The 17,638-nt window shown below is 35.8% G+C and overlaps 1 protein-coding gene and 1 pseudogene across 1 annotated transcript in view; one reads left to right on the top strand and one right to left on the bottom strand.

Moving 5' to 3' along the window:
• The window catches only part of LOC139817702 (uncharacterized), a 214,246-nt gene that overhangs the window by 10,235 nt on the left and 186,373 nt on the right, over positions 1 to 17,638 (bottom strand). The window contains exon 5 of the mRNA XM_071785965.1: positions 11,857 to 12,015. Coding sequence (XP_071642066.1) covers positions 11,857 to 12,015 — 159 coding nt within the window. The remainder of the gene's footprint in view (positions 1 to 11,856; positions 12,016 to 17,638) is intronic.
• Positions 16,263 to 16,895, top strand: LOC139817744 (uncharacterized; annotated as a pseudogene).

The following is a 17,638-nucleotide window of genomic DNA, read 5'->3' as shown; positions in this document are numbered from 1 at the left end:
TATTTAAACTTTTACAAGTTTTAACATATTTTTTAATAAAATGTGCGACATCAATTCTAATGTAACATTCTGGCAAATTAGAGTTTCTAAACGCATCCGCATAATCTTCAATATTGAGATATTCTGTAAATGAACGAACAATTGCGATTAAAAGCGCTCTGGACGAATCGCATACTACTTCTTTAGGCACCGATGCACCGGAACGTAACCATTCTGCCAGCCAAAAATGAATGGAATTAGCATTATGACTCTCACTAATCATTTGGCAAACGGAAAATTGTCCATTTTTGCAGTTAATAACGCAATGATATAGAAACATGTGTTTTGAAATAGAACCATCAGCTTTACATAGGTTTTTTATGACGCTACCGGTTGCATCGACAAATATACATGCATCATTTTCGACGGAATATTTTCTGTAAATGCTTAATTGATGGTTAGTCCAGTAATGGACAAAAATTGGATCTAATCCAATGTTGTGGATTACATTGTTCATAGATGTATATTTTAAAATAACTAATGCTTTAAAAGGATCCGCATCTATATAATTTGCTTTTACAGTCTCTGTTTTAGCTGCATGCAAAACAGCCGAACTGTATAAATGAGGGGGCTCTGGATCCCCCTCTGCCATCAACGTATCCGCTTTTTCAGCACGATATACATGAACTGCTTTTTGCTGTAATTCCTTGCCGACGATTGTTCTCGTAGGATTCTTCAAGTATCGTTTGCTGCAGTTTCCTTTTCCCTGCGTGTATGTGCAAAATAATTGTAGACAGTTACTGGAACAATCATTATCGTTTATGACACATCTTAGTGTACTGCCACATCTACAAGAACCTGAAAAAAAAAATGTCTTTGAATTTACGTGAATTACGTGGATTGAAAACTATGTAGCATAGAAACATATTTATATGTGCAAATTATGGAAAAAATTTATACATTTTCTTTTTTTTTAGAAATAGAACAAAACTACATCATCTTTCATCATTAATCCTTTACACCTGTACGTAAAACTTTGTTGACCGCGCATAATAACAGATAATAGCAGCGTGAATGTAAATTATTGTATAAATATGTATTAACATGAAGTATATAAACAGCGAAGCTATAGCGCGTAACCAAAGGGTTAAGGAATATTTATATATTCCTTTATATATGTGTGTAATATATATATTTATATAAAGGAATATATACATGGGCTTGTTTTACTTTAAATTTATACGCTTTGAACTAAACATCACTCTACTAGCGTAGCAACAGTAAGGTTCACAAAATTCTCAGAGTTTTATAATATCTTGCCATTCATAACAATCTTACCATTGATAATGCCACTTTTAGCATCTGCAGAAATATAGTGATTCTTAAATTGGAAACCACATTTCAGATGCGTGGCTTCCCAAAACTTATTTGTTATCAACTCCTGCCATTTACCAGGATGAAGAACTTTGCGTAAACGATAGTACGTTTTTCCTTTTTCCTTTATTCGTCGCTTGTACACTTTTTCAATCAAGAGGTTTGTAAAATCTTCTCTTAACACGGAAATAATAAGCTGCTTTTCATTGCAAGTACCATCCAGCGACCCAGTTACAGATTCTTCGTTCCAATTTGAATTGTCACTTAACAGACTCTCGCTTGCGGAAACACGTTTGTCACTGCACGTATCTTTGTTCAAAATCACATTTTTTGTACCATATCGATTGCACATTGTAAACACATATAAATTATTGCTAGTCACTTTATTTTCTAGCTCTTTTGCTGTAACATTCCAGATATCATGTGTCTTTGAAATAATATTATTATTATTATTAATAATCTCTTTATATTTTAATATTGTTTCTTTTATTTTCAACGGAGAAACTTTCCCCGGTCTGCCGCGTGCTGGATTCATATTGACGTGGTGAACTGTCTCTTCCAAAGAGCTATTCCAAACTGAAGAGATTATTTTCCTACACAATCGGTTAACACGGCTTTTCGGTATCTATCAAAGCTTTTTAATCGAAGACGGCATTCTTTTGCAAGCAGTTTGCCGCGAGTGTCTGTTGTACCGCGAGTAAACAAACAAAAGTCACATTTGACGTACTCAAAAAATGCCGCCTTTAATTGAAGAGTTTTGATCAAATGTGACTTTTCTTTTCGGTATCTATCAAAGCTTTTTATTCGAAGACGGCATTCTTTTGCAAGCAGTTTGCCGCGAGTGTCTGTTGTACCGCGAGTAAACAAACAAAAGTCACATTTGACGTACTCAAAAAATGCCGCCTTTAATTGAAGAGTTTTGATCAAATGTGACTTTTGTTTGTTTACTCGCGGTACAACAGACACTCGCGGCAAACTGCTTGCAAAAGAATGCCGTCTTCGATTAAAAAGCTTTGATAGATACCGAAAAGCCGTGTTAACCGATTGTGTAGGAAAATAATCTCTTCAGTTTGGAATAGCTCTTTGGAAGAGACAGTTCACCACGTCAATATGAATCCAGCACGCGGCAGACCGGGGAAAGTTTCTCCGTTGAAAATAAAAGAAACAATATTAAAATATAAAGAGATTATTAATAATAATAATAATATTATTTCAAAGACACATGATATCTGGAATGTTACAGCAAAAGAGCTAGAAAATAAAGTGACTAGCAATAATTTATATGTGTTTACAATGTGCAATCGATATGGTACAAAAAATGTGATTTTGAACAAAGATACGTGCAGTGACAAACGTGTTTCCGCAAGCGAGAGTCTGTTAAGTGACAATTCAAATTGGAACGAAGAATCTGTAACTGGGTCGCTGGATGGTACTTGCAATGAAAAGCAGCTTATTATTTCCGTGTTAAGAGAAGATTTTACAAACCTCTTGATTGAAAAAGTGTACAAGCGACGAATAAAGGAAAAAGGAAAAACGTACTATCGTTTACGCAAAGTTCTTCATCCTGGTAAATGGCAGGAGTTGATAACAAATAAGTTTTGGGAAGCCACGCATCTGAAATGTGGTTTCCAATTTAAGAATCACTATATTTCTGCAGATGCTAAAAGTGGCATTATCAATGGTAAGATTGTTATGAATGGCAAGATATTATAAAACTCTGAGAATTTTGTGAACCTTACTGTTGCTACGCTAGTAGAGTGATGTTTAGTTCAAAGCGTATAAATTTAAAGTAAAACAAGCCCATGTATATATTCCTTTATATAAATATATATATTACACACATATATAAAGGAATATATAAATATTCCTTAACCCTTTGGTTACGCGCTATAGCTTCGCTGTTTATATACTTCATGTTAATACATATTTATACAATAATTTACATTCACGCTGCTATTATCTGTTATTATGCGCGGTCAACAAAGTTTTACGTACAGGTGTAAAGGATTAATGATGAAAGATGATGTAGTTTTGTTCTATTTCTAAAAAAAAAGAAAATGTATAAATTTTTTCCATAATTTGCACATATAAATATGTTTCTATGCTACATAGTTTTCAATCCACGTAATTCACGTAAATTCAAAGACATTTTTTTTTTTCAGGTTCTTGTAGATGTGGCAGTACACTAAGATGTGTCATAAACGATAATGATTGTTCCAGTAACTGTCTACAATTATTTTGCACATACACGCAGGGAAAAGGAAACTGCAGCAAACGATACTTGAAGAATCCTACGAGAACAATCGTCGGCAAGGAATTACAGCAAAAAGCAGTTCATGTATATCGTGCTGAAAAAGCGGATACGTTGATGGCAGAGGGGGATCCAGAGCCCCCTCATTTATACAGTTCGGCTGTTTTGCATGCAGCTAAAACAGAGACTGTAAAAGCAAATTATATAGATGCGGATCCTTTTAAAGCATTAGTTATTTTTAAAATATACATCTATGAACAATGTAATCCACAACATTGGATTAGATCCAATTTTTGTCCATTACTGGACTAACCATCAATTAAGCATTTACAGAAAATATTCCGTCGAAAATGATGCATGTATATTTGTCGATGCAACCGGTAGCGTCATAAAAAACCTATGTAAAGCTGATGGTTCTATTTCAAAACACATGTTTCTATATCATTGCGTTATTAACTGCAAAAATGGACAATTTTCCGTTTGCCAAATGATTAGTGAGAGTCATAATGCTAATTCCATTCATTTTTGGCTGGCAGAATGGTTACGTTCCGGTGCATCGGTGCCTAAAGAAGTAGTATGCGATTCGTCCAGAGCGCTTTTAATCGCAATTGTTCGTTCATTTACAGAATATCTCAATATTGAAGATTATGCGGATGCGTTTAGAAACTCTAATTTGCCAGAATGTTACATTAGAATTGATGTCGCACATTTTATTAAAAAATATGTTAAAACTTGTAAAAGTTTAAATAAGCGAGTTAGAACTTTTTATCTAGGAGCAATTGGTCAATTGGTACTTTGCAGAAAACATAATAAATGCAAAAGAAATAGTAAAATCCGTTTTTACAATAGCATTATCCGAAACTGACGGAAATTTAGAAAATGGTGATTCAACGCATTGTGATCTGGAGCGAGTCAAATTAACAAATTTAATGACAGCGAGTGACATAGACTTAGAAAATATCGAAACCGACAACAATGATAGCGTTATATTTGAAATTGAAGATATAGACGACGAAACAAATGTTATTAATAATCCCTTTGAAAACTCTTGGAGTACGTGGAGCAAACAAATTTTATGTGAAGTTAAGTCCTCAATTGCTTCAGATGTGGGCGATAGAATCAATCCGCATTACTTTCCACAGATAGTTGAACGCCTAATAATTGATATAAGATTATTACCACTCTGGACAAATATCTACCGAGATCAATTCGGTTATGGTCGCGTACCTGCTTCTAGTGCATCGGTCGAAAGCGAATTCAACAAATTAAAATCTTTATTATTAAAAAATTGTCCATTGATGCGCATTGATTCTTTTCTTCAGAAGCACGTAGATTACTTGCGTGGAGTATAAAAAATTGTCGACGCACAAAATACCAATAATGAAATGATACCATCTGCCGATCCAAAAGAGATATTGTCAACTTCCACATGTATAAATGAATCTAATGATGATATTAATTTAATGTTAGATTCAAATAATTCAGATATTAATTTAATGTTAGATTCAAATAATTCAGATATTAATTTAATGTTAGATTCAAATAATTCAGATATTAATTTAATGTTAGATTCAAATAATTCATGTCCTGCATGTAAGAATGATGATAAACCATCAGGTGCGCATGTTTGCCATTTATGTAAAAAGTATGTACACGCGTTACCTCAATGCTCTTTACCATTCGGAGATGTTGAAGAGGGTTATGATCAACCACGCGTATGTATTGAATGTAAAGATAACGTACCAAACATAAAAGACATTTTGGCAAGTCGCGAAGTAGAGAATTGGCGTGGATTCGGACAGGAACAGGTGAAATCAAGGAAACGTGATGCGTTATATCTTGGAAAAAATCCGCATAAAATAATAGATGCCCTAAAATGTAAAAAAGCTGCAAGAGTACCTATTATGAAAAATGGTAATAATATCTCATTAAAGGCATTAAAAATTCACAATAACAATTATACTGTTGCTAATACTTGCGCGTTTGACAGTATTTTCCAAATATTACTTGCAGCAGGACATAACTTACATCATATTTTGCAATACATGGAAGAAAGAGTAGAAACAAATTTATTTTTTAAATTAATTGACTATACCATAAAAAATGGAATTAGTCAAAATGTTTACAAAATGCGTGCACAAATACTTCTAGATCATTTCCCGACATCTGATGTCGGTGGATGTAAATATATCAATTGTGAGACAAACGTAGGCTATTTGGCTGGCATCTTATTTAAAGAAAGCCCCAGTTTTAAAGAGACGTCCCAGTGCAATCTTGGTTGTCCGCCACGATCCAAAAAGTTTCCTGTAATTCAAATTGAAGCAGCAAAAATTACAAGTTGTACAAATTTTGATGACATTGTTAAACAAAGCGTACTCTTAGAAGGAGAACATCCTTGTTGCACAAAACGCTGTACTGGATTTGAAAAAACAAAGCTATCTGAAACAGGCAAGTGATTTAAAATATCCAACTCATTATTGAGCGTAAATTAAACAAATAATTACAGCAGCATACTTTATGTCTAGTCTAAGCCATCAAAAATAATCTTTACTTTCAACTTTTTACAAGATTTTATGCTCCGACTTTATTGCAAAGAAATATAAAAATAATTCTCTCTTCGTCCATTTCAGAAAAATTATTTAATAGCACAAAATAATATTATTCGTTTTTTTTCCAGGAGATATTATTATTTTCGATATATACACAGTCAGTACATCAGTCAGTCAAGTAAAGATGACAGACATTAGCAAAATTTGTACAAATCCATTAAATAGGATCAAGTACAAATTAATTGGAGTAGTATCCCATAAGAAACCAATGGTAACACGAAACATTAAAATTCCCGGACACTACACAGCTATTTGTCTAAGAGCGGGGACATGGGTCGAATACAATGACTTAGACAAAAAAGAAAGATCTATTAAAGAGAATGCCAAAATAACACCTGCATTACTAGTTTATGCCAAAGACATATAAATGTTCGTACCTTATATAAACACCATTTTCTAGGCTTCTATATTTCTTCTAACATCTTTTTTTGTTATTAATGGTTTAACATTACAAACTTCCTAATAATATGTGTGAATTTCCTACGTTATTTCTCAAGATTCTAGAGTATCTTAGGTTTATAAGTATATTTATATTAAGTTATAAGTATTTTTATAAAGTATTATAAAAACTTTATATTTATAAAGCCTTATAAACAATTTATGTTCCTAAAGAAACTGTGTTACACTTATATACATGTCGTTTACTTTTAACAAATATAATTTGCAATGAATATAAAATATGTCAAACTGTTTTTACATTCACATAATCATTAACTGTTACAATTTTATTGAAAAGTTGACGTACTGGTTAACTGTACAACGATATGAGGTTTTCCGTTTCATGCACATATACGCGCACACACTCGTATACATGCAAATACGTACAGTTTACTTCGATATCTTTTTATATGTTGAATCGTAACAAAAATCAGATTTTAATTTATTACTAAATAATTAAAAAAAAAAAAAAAAAACGGCACCGGTACAAAATAACTATATATTTTATATTTCAATGGTATAAATTATTTCGCATCCAGTACGCAAATAGCGATTGATTTTGTTCGCGACCAAAGGTACTATACTCTTGAGACTGTTAGGAATCGAGGATAGTTTTCCGACAAACGGCTGGGGTACAAAATCTGAAACTTTATATTTTCGCGGTACAAATTATCCTGAATCGATTCTACGAGTAGTGATTGATTCTGCTGATAAGAAAGAGTACTCTACTTTTGAGACTGTTAGGGATCGGGGGTAGTTTTTTATCAAACGGCTGGGGTACAAAATCTGAAACTTTATATTTTTGCGGTACAAATTATCCTGAATCGAGTCTACAACTAGCGATTGATTCTGCTGATGAGAAAAGAGTACTTTACTCTTGAGACTGTTAGGTATCGGGGGTAGTTTTTTATCAAACGGCTGGGGTACAAAATCTGAAACTTTATATTTTGCGGTACAAATTATCCTGAATCGAGTCTACAACTAGCGATTGATTCTGCTAATGAGAAAGAGTACTTTACTCTTGAGACTGTTAGGAATCGGGGGTAGTTTTTTATCGAACGGCTGGGGTACAAAATCTGAAACTTTATATTTTCGCGGTACAAATTATCCTAAATCGAGTCTACAACTAGCGATTGATTCTGCTGATGAGAAAGAGTACTTTACTCTTGAGACTGTTAGGTATCGGGAGTAGTTTTTTATCAAACGGCTGGGGTACAAAATCTGAAACGTTATATTTTCGTAGTACAAATTATACTGAATAGAGTCTACAAGTAGCGATTGATTTTGCTGATTAGAAAGAGTACTTTACTCTTGAGACTAAGAGGACTGAGTTCTATTAGGGGCTGTTTGAAGCAGAAGGGATGAATATATTAAGTTTATTTGTATGGTACAAATTAGTACAAATTCAGTCCTTCAAATTTCTGTATTTAAAATCCTTTTTTTATTTTTTTTTTCTTGTGGTCTTTCTAGCTTAATTCTAAGGTAGCAGCGACACGATTTTCTCCGAAACGGCACGAGGTACAAAATTGTTACTAGTGGTACAAATTAGTACAAAAAAAGTACTAAATATTCCGATAGGTCCGGTTTGATTCTGCCCATTTGGTCCTGCTAGCTTAAAAGAGGTAAATCTACCCCTTGGGCGAAAAACATCTCGCCCAATAAGAATTCCCTTAAATAATAATTAGAAACATCCCGCCAACCAGAAATCCTTTAAACGAAAACCAGACACATCCCACACGAAATCCACCCTTTCCATCCTTCGAACCTTCCTATTTAAATCGCGACGTCGCAGGACTCGCCCTCAGAGAAATTTTCTCAGTTTCAGTCTGCATTGCTCGGTATTATAATCTGAATCTCATTCGTTTCGAGTCTCGACTCCACGTTTAGAGTCAGTGCAACAGATCCGACGAACCATCAGTCGCCCCGACTCACCCACCGACGAGTCCAACGTCCATTTCAGAGAGAATCAACAACCACCAGAAATTCATCAAGTAGTAAGTCCCGTAATTCTCTTGATCCTTTCTTTTTCCGCGTTATCGCCCCCCTTCTTAAACGGTTTATCGATTGTCGGATCCCCGGAAGCTTATTATTTTGGGGTCGGTCAGTGTAGGCATCGGGTTCCCAGCGGTCGTTGGCGTCGTCGTGGGCCTGACTTGGCTCCCGGCGTCTTGTCGCTGTCGCGGACTCGGCCTGTCCACTGACCTCCCCCCCCCCTCGAGCTCGTGACGATTTCCTTTTGTTCGCTTCCGACCGGGTCAGAGAGAGATCGACTAAATAAATAAATAATTTTAGTGGACCCGAAAGTCCTACCCTTTCAAGGACAGAATCTCCGCACGATCAGGCAACAGAGAAATCGGCAGAACAAGCGGGCGCGACGGGAGGTCGAACTCCCCCGGGAGCAGCTCAACGCCGGTCCTCCGCGACTCGCCATTCCATCGCCCCTATCAGCTTTTTCGGAGGAACCCTGTTCTTCACATCAGAATCGCCCCGTTATCATCTTGCCTTATCGCCCAGTTGTCCTACCCTCTCGCCCAATTGCTGAACATTCTTGCCCTATTTGCCGCGTGGCTCCGTTTCCCGTGGTCCCGCCTCGCGTGGTCCCGGTTCGCGTGGTCCCCGTCAACCCCGATCCAGCCCGGTTCCTAGAACCTCCCGATTCCCCCTCCTCTTCCCGAAGTCCGTCCCCGACCTCCTCAACCGCCTCGACTCTCGATCTCGAGGACATAGGCGATCCCGAAACCATAACATTAGACTAATCTTAACTTCATTAATTTACATACACTTTAATTTTAAGCTCGACTTAATTTAGTTTACACACATATAACACCTACCCAAATTCATGTAATCACATTCTGATTTCAATTGTAATAATAGCGGGCAGGATGTTCATTTCCAAGTAGGTTTAAAGATCTTGCCCGACCACCCCCGCACCTATGTAACTCCCGCGATAACTACACACTCACACACACTAATGACATTCATTTCGCCTCCGTTCATTCATCTCAATTGCCTCACAATTTCGATGTTTTTTTTTGTAATTAATGTTCAGTTCAATGTTATCAACAAATATCATTTTTATTGTAATAAATGTTTAGTTGTTAGTAAGGTTAAATTAAATGTTTTTTTTTTCATTTTAAATAAGACCTCGCCCACAAATTACCTCCCTCTCTCGAAATTGCACAAGGTCCGATCCTGAGTTAAAGGGATTAAATTCTCTGACTCGAAAAAAGACCGACGATCGCACCGCTCACGAAAGGCGTTCTAACGTTTTTACGGACGTTGACTCTTTCTGAGTCATAAAAGTGCGTTCGGCTCGCGCCACGCGTCTCAGAGCGCGTACCTGCGAGCGACATTTGTAAGTATCTAGCTGCGTCCTCCCTTCCTTCGACCCCTCTGGTTAGCCTTTCCCTTGCTTCCCAGATTTTCATATCCTAATCCCGGGGTTGGACGTAACATTGGAAATTGGCAAATTGGCGGCCTTCACAAGTGGAAGGTACGATTTTTACCCAAAAAATTGCTCCTTCTAGGCTAAAAAAAATATTTAAACAAATTTTTTCTAAAATTTTAAAGGTTTACCGCCAAACTATAAGTTTAAGCTTTAAAACGGTGCTGGAATTTTTTGTTTTAGACGACCCTGCGCCGAGCTATTACGTCCGCCGAATTTTCTGCACCTTCGAACATTCGGCGATATATCTCATCAAGAGTTGTTTTCTTTCCGCCAATGAAAAAAAAATCGTTTTGTATTCTTGAAATATGGTACAATATACTGGGCCACTGCCGAAATGGTCGGAGATTTTTAATACCTTCAAAAAAAATCCTGAAAATACTTTAACTTTTTTGACTCGCTACATCAGGATCCCCCCTTAAATGTGTACCATTAAATTTGCTTGAAAATTGTAATTAATTGTTGAAAATTGCCTTTGAAAGAATTGTGTCGAGTTTTCCCCGGTCTCCCCTATTTTTCAATATATTAACTAACTATTCTTTGCTTTAACAAATTATTTCTGTTACAGATATTAAGCAATTTCATACCATGCGATTTTCCACACGAAGCGATGAACGAAGAAAAAACGGGGTTTTCCACGCAAACAAAGATTCACCCCCACCTACCCCTGTTTGCGGTAACCCCTCCGTCTACACATGTATTATCTATACACACATATCAGCAAATTGCTTTTCTTAGGACTAATCTTACTTTATAATACCTAAAAAGAGTAATAAAATTGTAAAACTTCAATTTGCTACATCTTCTAAACCAACGTCGCCCCCTACTTATTTCTTGAATATAATTACTCAGACATCCCCTACAACATATTTAAGCGGCGATAAAATCGGCGAGTACTAACCTTTTATGTATATTTACTCTCAGAAAGTCTGTATTAACAAAATCAGAAAATAAATAATTTCCCAAGTGTTTCTTACAACTTATTAAAGAAAAATCGAGCAAATCGGATGTGTTGTGCAGTCCTACAATTTTATTGATTTTCTGGATGTTTATGAGAAGAAAAGAGAAGAAGGAAATATGGATTGTGGCAGTACATCAAAACATATACTATTTTAAATTAACGAAATAAATGTTTTCTTCAAGTATGACTGAAATTAATTGTTTTAAAGCGTTTTAAAAGATAAAAATTTTTAAAATTTTGTGTTACATCAACATAGAACTACTTAATCATATTAACGACATAATTTTTATTGCTAAACTCGCTAATAATAAAGAACCTCTTTTTATAAGAAACATTTATTTTGTAAATTTAAAACAAATTAATTTTTAGTTAATTTTTTTCTGATATTTATCAAAAAAAATTTAGTACAAACTTTTCTTTGTATACTTACGTTTGACGATGTACTGCTACAATCCATTATTTTATTTTCTTTTCTTCCCATGAACATCCAGGAAATCGATAAAATTGTACCTTAGGATTTTTTATTCACTATTAAATCATTTGACTACACATTACATATGATTTGCTTGATTTTTTTTTAATAAATTATAGGAAACATTCGGAATATTATTCATTTTCGGATTTTATTAATACTCCCACAGTTTCGGAAAGTGACCGTTGAGCGATGTTGAACGCCGTTGTCAAAGTTACTTGCATAGCGTATATAAATATTTTTATACGTTTGTGTAGAAAGTTTAAAAAAGAATGTTACATTATAAAAAATATGACATGTTAAAATAATAGTCAATATCTATCTTACATTCGCATAATATTGTATTGATAAAACTGGAAATATACCGCCCATAGGTATTAGGAGTGGTTTTTTGCATCTTTGTATAAAAATTAATATGTTCGTGATTGTTCCACGAGACTTTTCGGGCCACGGCATACTATATGCAGACCAAGAAATTTGTTGACTCTAAAATATTATTGAGATAAATACATTTTATAAACAAATTGATACCTAATAATTCAATGTAATTGTGAAGTATTTGATTATTATATTATTATGTCAAGTATATAGTATAATATAGTATAAGTATAGTATAGTATAATATAGTATAGTATAGCATAATATAGTATAGTATAGTATAATATAATAGTATAGTATAATATAGTAATTGTGAAGTATTTGTATGTTAATTATTCAATAGGTATACAGGATGAGTTTTTTAAATTGATATCCCTAAATATTTCAATAACAATTTTTGACAAATAATTTTGAAACAAAAGTTGTTTGATTTTAGGACGGAAACATAACAGCATTATTTATTTTTGATTTAGTGGACGTTTTTAGAGTTATTTCAAGGTCAACTTTATTTTTTTTAAATAGGAACCTGTATTTTTTTAACCGCATCTTATTCTATTGTTACGCCCTGGTTGCTTTGTTTCTGAATCGAGCCGCGATTAGAAGATGTGCGGCGTCTTTAACAACGGGGTTGCTTGGCAACGGGTAGAATGAGTTCTCTCCCGGTTTTTTGGACGTTAAGACGTGTTCCGAGAGATTGTAGAAAGTTCCCAATAAACGTTATATTTCTCTACAATCGAGAGTGGTTATACTTTCGCGATCCCGGAAATACGCATTTACGAGTGCGCGTGACTGCAACACTTTTTGGGTGCTCAGTTGGGATAGTGTGTGTGCGTGTGCGTATGTGTGTGTAACGGGAAGAGGAACTTGCGGCAATGCTTCGCCGGCACGATGAGGAGCTTCAGCTTCTACAGGGAAACTGGTCTTCCAGGAAACTAAGTCCTTCCAATATAAGAGCGAATCGCGATCCGGAAGTAGGAGCCGTTAGTGCGAGGAAAAACGCGCAGTGAATTTGGTTACAAATTGAAGTCCGATACATTTGACAATGCGGTTTCGTTGTGGGAGTTTTTTCCCAATTTAATTTAATCGCGCCCGCGAATCGATGGGACGATGCGACCAAAACCATAGCTTTGGCTTCAAGCTTAAGAAGAGGAGAAAAGCGCATTCCGTCTTAAAATCTGTAGAAAATTTGTAAAATTTGGGATACGAGGAATTAAAGTCGAAATTAGAGTTACATTTCGGTGAGGGACAGCTTTCGCATTATTATAGGGTAACTCTTATTATACGGTAAAATTTACGGCGCACGGGGATTTACGCTGCAGAAGTCAGAAAAAAAATAGAAAGAATAAAGATATTTGCTCGCAATCACTCTGTTATGTGCCTTTATGCTATATTAGTATTGTATTGTAATTTCAGTTCTTTACTGTTAATATTAACGAAACCGGCGTGAGTTAAATCAATTTCTCAATACAGTAAGTAGCGCAATTATATATTACGACCTATGTAAAATGATTATTGTAGGTAATGTAAAAGGTTTAATGGTTATTTCATGATACATAAGTGTAGAGGGATAGTAAAGGATGAAATACAGCAAAATACAAGTGCATAGCTCTTGTATTTTTTGCTTAGCTTGATATCTTGTATATCCCACCTGTTTTTTAGATATACGGCATTTTTAGCGTGCGGGATTTATGCCATAGTACTCTGTAAAAATTGAAATCTGTTTTTTTCCTCTTCTTTTTTTGGATTATATAACAATAACCTTTAATGCATTTATTGTTCTTCTATTTTCTTTTTAAAATCTTTCTGTTTTATAATTTAGAAGGACTTGTCTTATGTCCCCTCGTTTGCGAGAAAACTATTTAGTGACTCGAAGGACCAGAGGGAGGGTACAGGAATTCTCCCTCGCCTTTAGAGGCGCGAAAAAGCGAAAAGCGAAGCGAATAAATTAAAAGGCGACTCACCGCCTGGCACGTACCTTGTATTTTGCTGGTCGCAAGGTCTTGTCATCTTCTTCGTCCTCGATCTGCACTCCATGCAATAGGCAAGCAACAATAGGCAATAGGCAGGCAGGCAAAGCAAGATAATTCGTGCTAGCACCGGGTAGATCCGTGTGAGTGCCGTCTCAAGAAGAGCACTTCAAAATGAGTCTCGGACGTGTGATTCCGAGGACTCGTCAAGCTTAACCGTGTTCCCAAAATGAGTCTCGGACTTGTGGCTCCGAGGACTCGTCGATCTTAACTATCTCCCAAAATGAGTCTTGGATTTGTGGCTCCGAGAACTCGTCGTTCTTAACTGGTGCCGGGAACGATCCTTCAAGCGTGTCGCGAGCGAGTAATCGGCTCCTCGTTATCGCTACCGTCGGCGGAAGAGCGATGGCAGCACCGATTGGTGAGTCACGCGTATCTCAATCAAAGCTCGATCGTGATCCGCCGACGTTTCGCGAGACAATAATTGCACAAGGCAACGATCTTATCAACTAATGCTTACTAACTAACTATTTACAAAGCAGTACTAAACATAACTTTTTTATTGTTCTTACTATTTTTCTTACTATTATTCTTGTATGTTGCATTGGACAAAAAAACTGTGCGCAAAAAAACTGTCCACAATTGAACTGTGCGCAAAAGAACTGTGTCCAATGCAACATATGTTTATTTATTTAAATAAGTTAATAATATGTGTTGTGTCTAAAAGCAATGGTGTCCAATTGAACTGTGCGCAAATGAAATGTGTACAAACAAACTGTGCGCAATTGAAACGTGTCCAATCGAACGGTGCGCAACTTTATGTGTGCAAATATATCATTAAACTCGTGAAAATGTCAACAAATTAATAGACGGCGATACGAGTCAGGCACGGTACGTGGTGCGCAAGTAAAGAAATTATTAGTTACAGAAGTAACGAATTACAATGTATATATATATAACATATATTCCAACTTAATAAACTGCGCGCCGATTATTTGTCGGACTAAAAACACAGCTATCGTTGGAACATTAATACCCTTCCCTCCCCGGAATTAAATCTACACGATTTAATTATTTAAAAAACTGTAAAGAAATTATTGCGAAAAATAGTACCTCAGTCAGGATTCGAACTTGGAACCTCCCTCATTCCGTGAAGGGCGTCGTACCAATTCGACTACCGAGGTATGTGGTAATATTTATCGATAACCGGTTAACAGTTAACGAACGCATGTTTCAGCCTGCGTAAATTCAAATATATCATTAGACTCGTGAAAATGTCAACAAATTAAGTTGGAATATATATATGTATATAATTGTAATCAGTAATGTGCGTTTACGTGTAAAGAATTAATTCTTTACGTTTGGAGTAAAGAATAGGTACAGAATGTAAACTATGTAAAGAATGTAAAGAATAAGTAAATAATTGAAAAGATGTGGTTAAAGCCATTGCACACAAAATGCATAGCTTAGCATAAGCGTAGCATAAGACCGCTAAACCAATCCAGCACAAAATCGTCATATTAATTTACATAAGATGCTCATTGGTTTAGCGGTCTTATGCTATGCATATGCCAGCCTATGCAATTTTTTGTGCGATGGTCTCTAAAGTTAAGAGGGTTATGTATGATCGGTCAGATGTTTATTTATTTCCGTCTTGTGTTGTCAGTTATACAGGGTTTATTAAAAGTATGGCAACCCCTAAATATTTTGAAAACTACGCATTTAAAAAAAAAGTTTCAGACAAAAGTTGTAGGGTTTCAAGTAACGCATTAAATAGTAATATTAATTTGACTACAAATAGCTTTGTTAATGCCAAGTAAAAATAACTTTAAAATTTTTAAACGGAAACCTTTATTTTTGATTGCATATTCTTATCGCTTACCTTGAGAGCTTTTCAAAACACTATAATAAAGTATTTTTTTATTAAATATTTTTCAAGTTACAAAGCTTGAAAGTTCTAGTATCGCTGGGGGGGGGGGGGCATCAGCATTACCCAAAAGTAATAATCAAGAGGAGTGTTAGACCGAGGTGGCCAATCCTTTCTTCCCTCATTTTAGTTCCTTCTTCGGTCTTTCTATCCTATGGGGAAAGGGGGAATGGCAGAGGGTCAGCGCGAGGGGAGGGAGAGGGAAAAGGCGATTGGGTCATTGGAGACTCCCATTGGACTCTCTTAGGAAGAGTGCTGACCCTCTCCCACTGGATCGACACTCCGAGAGGGTATAAAACGCAAGCGCCAAGATGTTAAGTGTTCTTTTCTCGCGCATAATCACGTGGGTAGAGTGATAGCGTCCTAGAGCGATCTCTGCTTCTGCCGTGAACTTTTGTCTTTTTAATTCGCAAATTAATAAATTAAAAATTAAACGTTTGGCTAAATATGGCTAACGAATTATGCGTGCAAGAATCACTATCCTAATGATGCGCGGATGGGGTGATAATGAACGATCGTTCACCGATGTCGTTCGATTATTTAATAACACGTATCCGAATCGTCAAATTAGTAAATCCATTGTTTTGAAAACTGTATGACGTTTTCAAGAAACCGGTAGTGTAAAAAGTCGCTTTAGAGGTCTGGCAGGCCATCGTCTGCAATTAATAACGACAAACAACTTGACGTTCTGCAGACTTTTATTGAAAATCCCCATATGTCTGTTAATAGAGCAGCTCAAGCTCACGACATTGCTCCCATGTCCGTACACAGAATTTTAAGAAAAAATAAATTACATCCATACAAACTGCAATACGTTCAAGAATTGCAAGATGGAGATGATGAGCGTCGTATACGCTTCTCTGCAAGAATGATGGACCTAATAGATGCCTCGCCCAACTTTCCTTATTAAATTGTTTTCACAGACGAGGCAACCTATACATTGACGAGAGAGGTTAATAATCAAAATTTTCGTCTCTGGTCAGATGAAAATCCGAATTAAGTGCGGGAAAGTCATACACAATTAATACCCACAAAAAATAAATGTATGGTGCGGCATGATAGATGCTTATGTGATAGGGCCATTTTTTTTTTAGAAAAACCTCAATACTCATAGGTACGAGAGATTACTTGTAGATGAAATAATTCCAGCCATACAAAATATTTTTCCAAATAACTTTGAGCAAATATGGTTTCAGGATGATGGAGCTCCGCCTCATTTTGATGCAGGGCCATGTCGAATTTTAAATTTTAAATCTTGCAAATCCTGGTCCAAAACATGTCCTAGATGTCCTTCGATGTCCTTAGAACATAGGGACAGATGTCTTATAGATACGTGGGTCAGGAGGACACATGGCCTATGGTGTCAAGGGTATAAAGGACATGTATCTTTACTGATGAAGGCCAGAAAGGGCAAGTGTCCTTAGATAGCTGACTGCTGTTCTATCTAAGGACATCTGTCCTTATTAGCTTTCCTAGGAAGGGCACATGTCCTAGATGATATCCTGTTTCAGAATACTTGCCCTTTCTGACCTTCATGAGCAAAGATATATGTCCTTTATATTTTTGACACACCATAGGACATGCCCTTCTGACCTACGTATTCATAGATCCATCTGTCCCTATGTTCTAAGGACATGGAAAGATATATGTTTTGAATCAATTATTAGCAACGATATCGGAGATATTAAAGTCTATAAAAAATTTCATGTCGACTATCATTGAAGTTTGTTATCGTTAAAACCACCAATAAATGAATTTATATGGCGCAAAGAAAGAGAGGCATATATGCAGAAACTTTGTTGTTTTTCATAAGATATATATGTACGACAACAATGTC

This window comes from Temnothorax longispinosus, chromosome 8, assembly GCF_030848805.1.
Source record: "Temnothorax longispinosus isolate EJ_2023e chromosome 8, Tlon_JGU_v1, whole genome shotgun sequence".
In the NCBI taxonomy this organism is placed as follows: Eukaryota; Metazoa; Arthropoda; class Insecta; order Hymenoptera; family Formicidae; genus Temnothorax; species Temnothorax longispinosus.
Note: the sequence above shows the minus strand (reverse complement) of the source record. Positions and strands in the feature narration are given on the sequence as shown.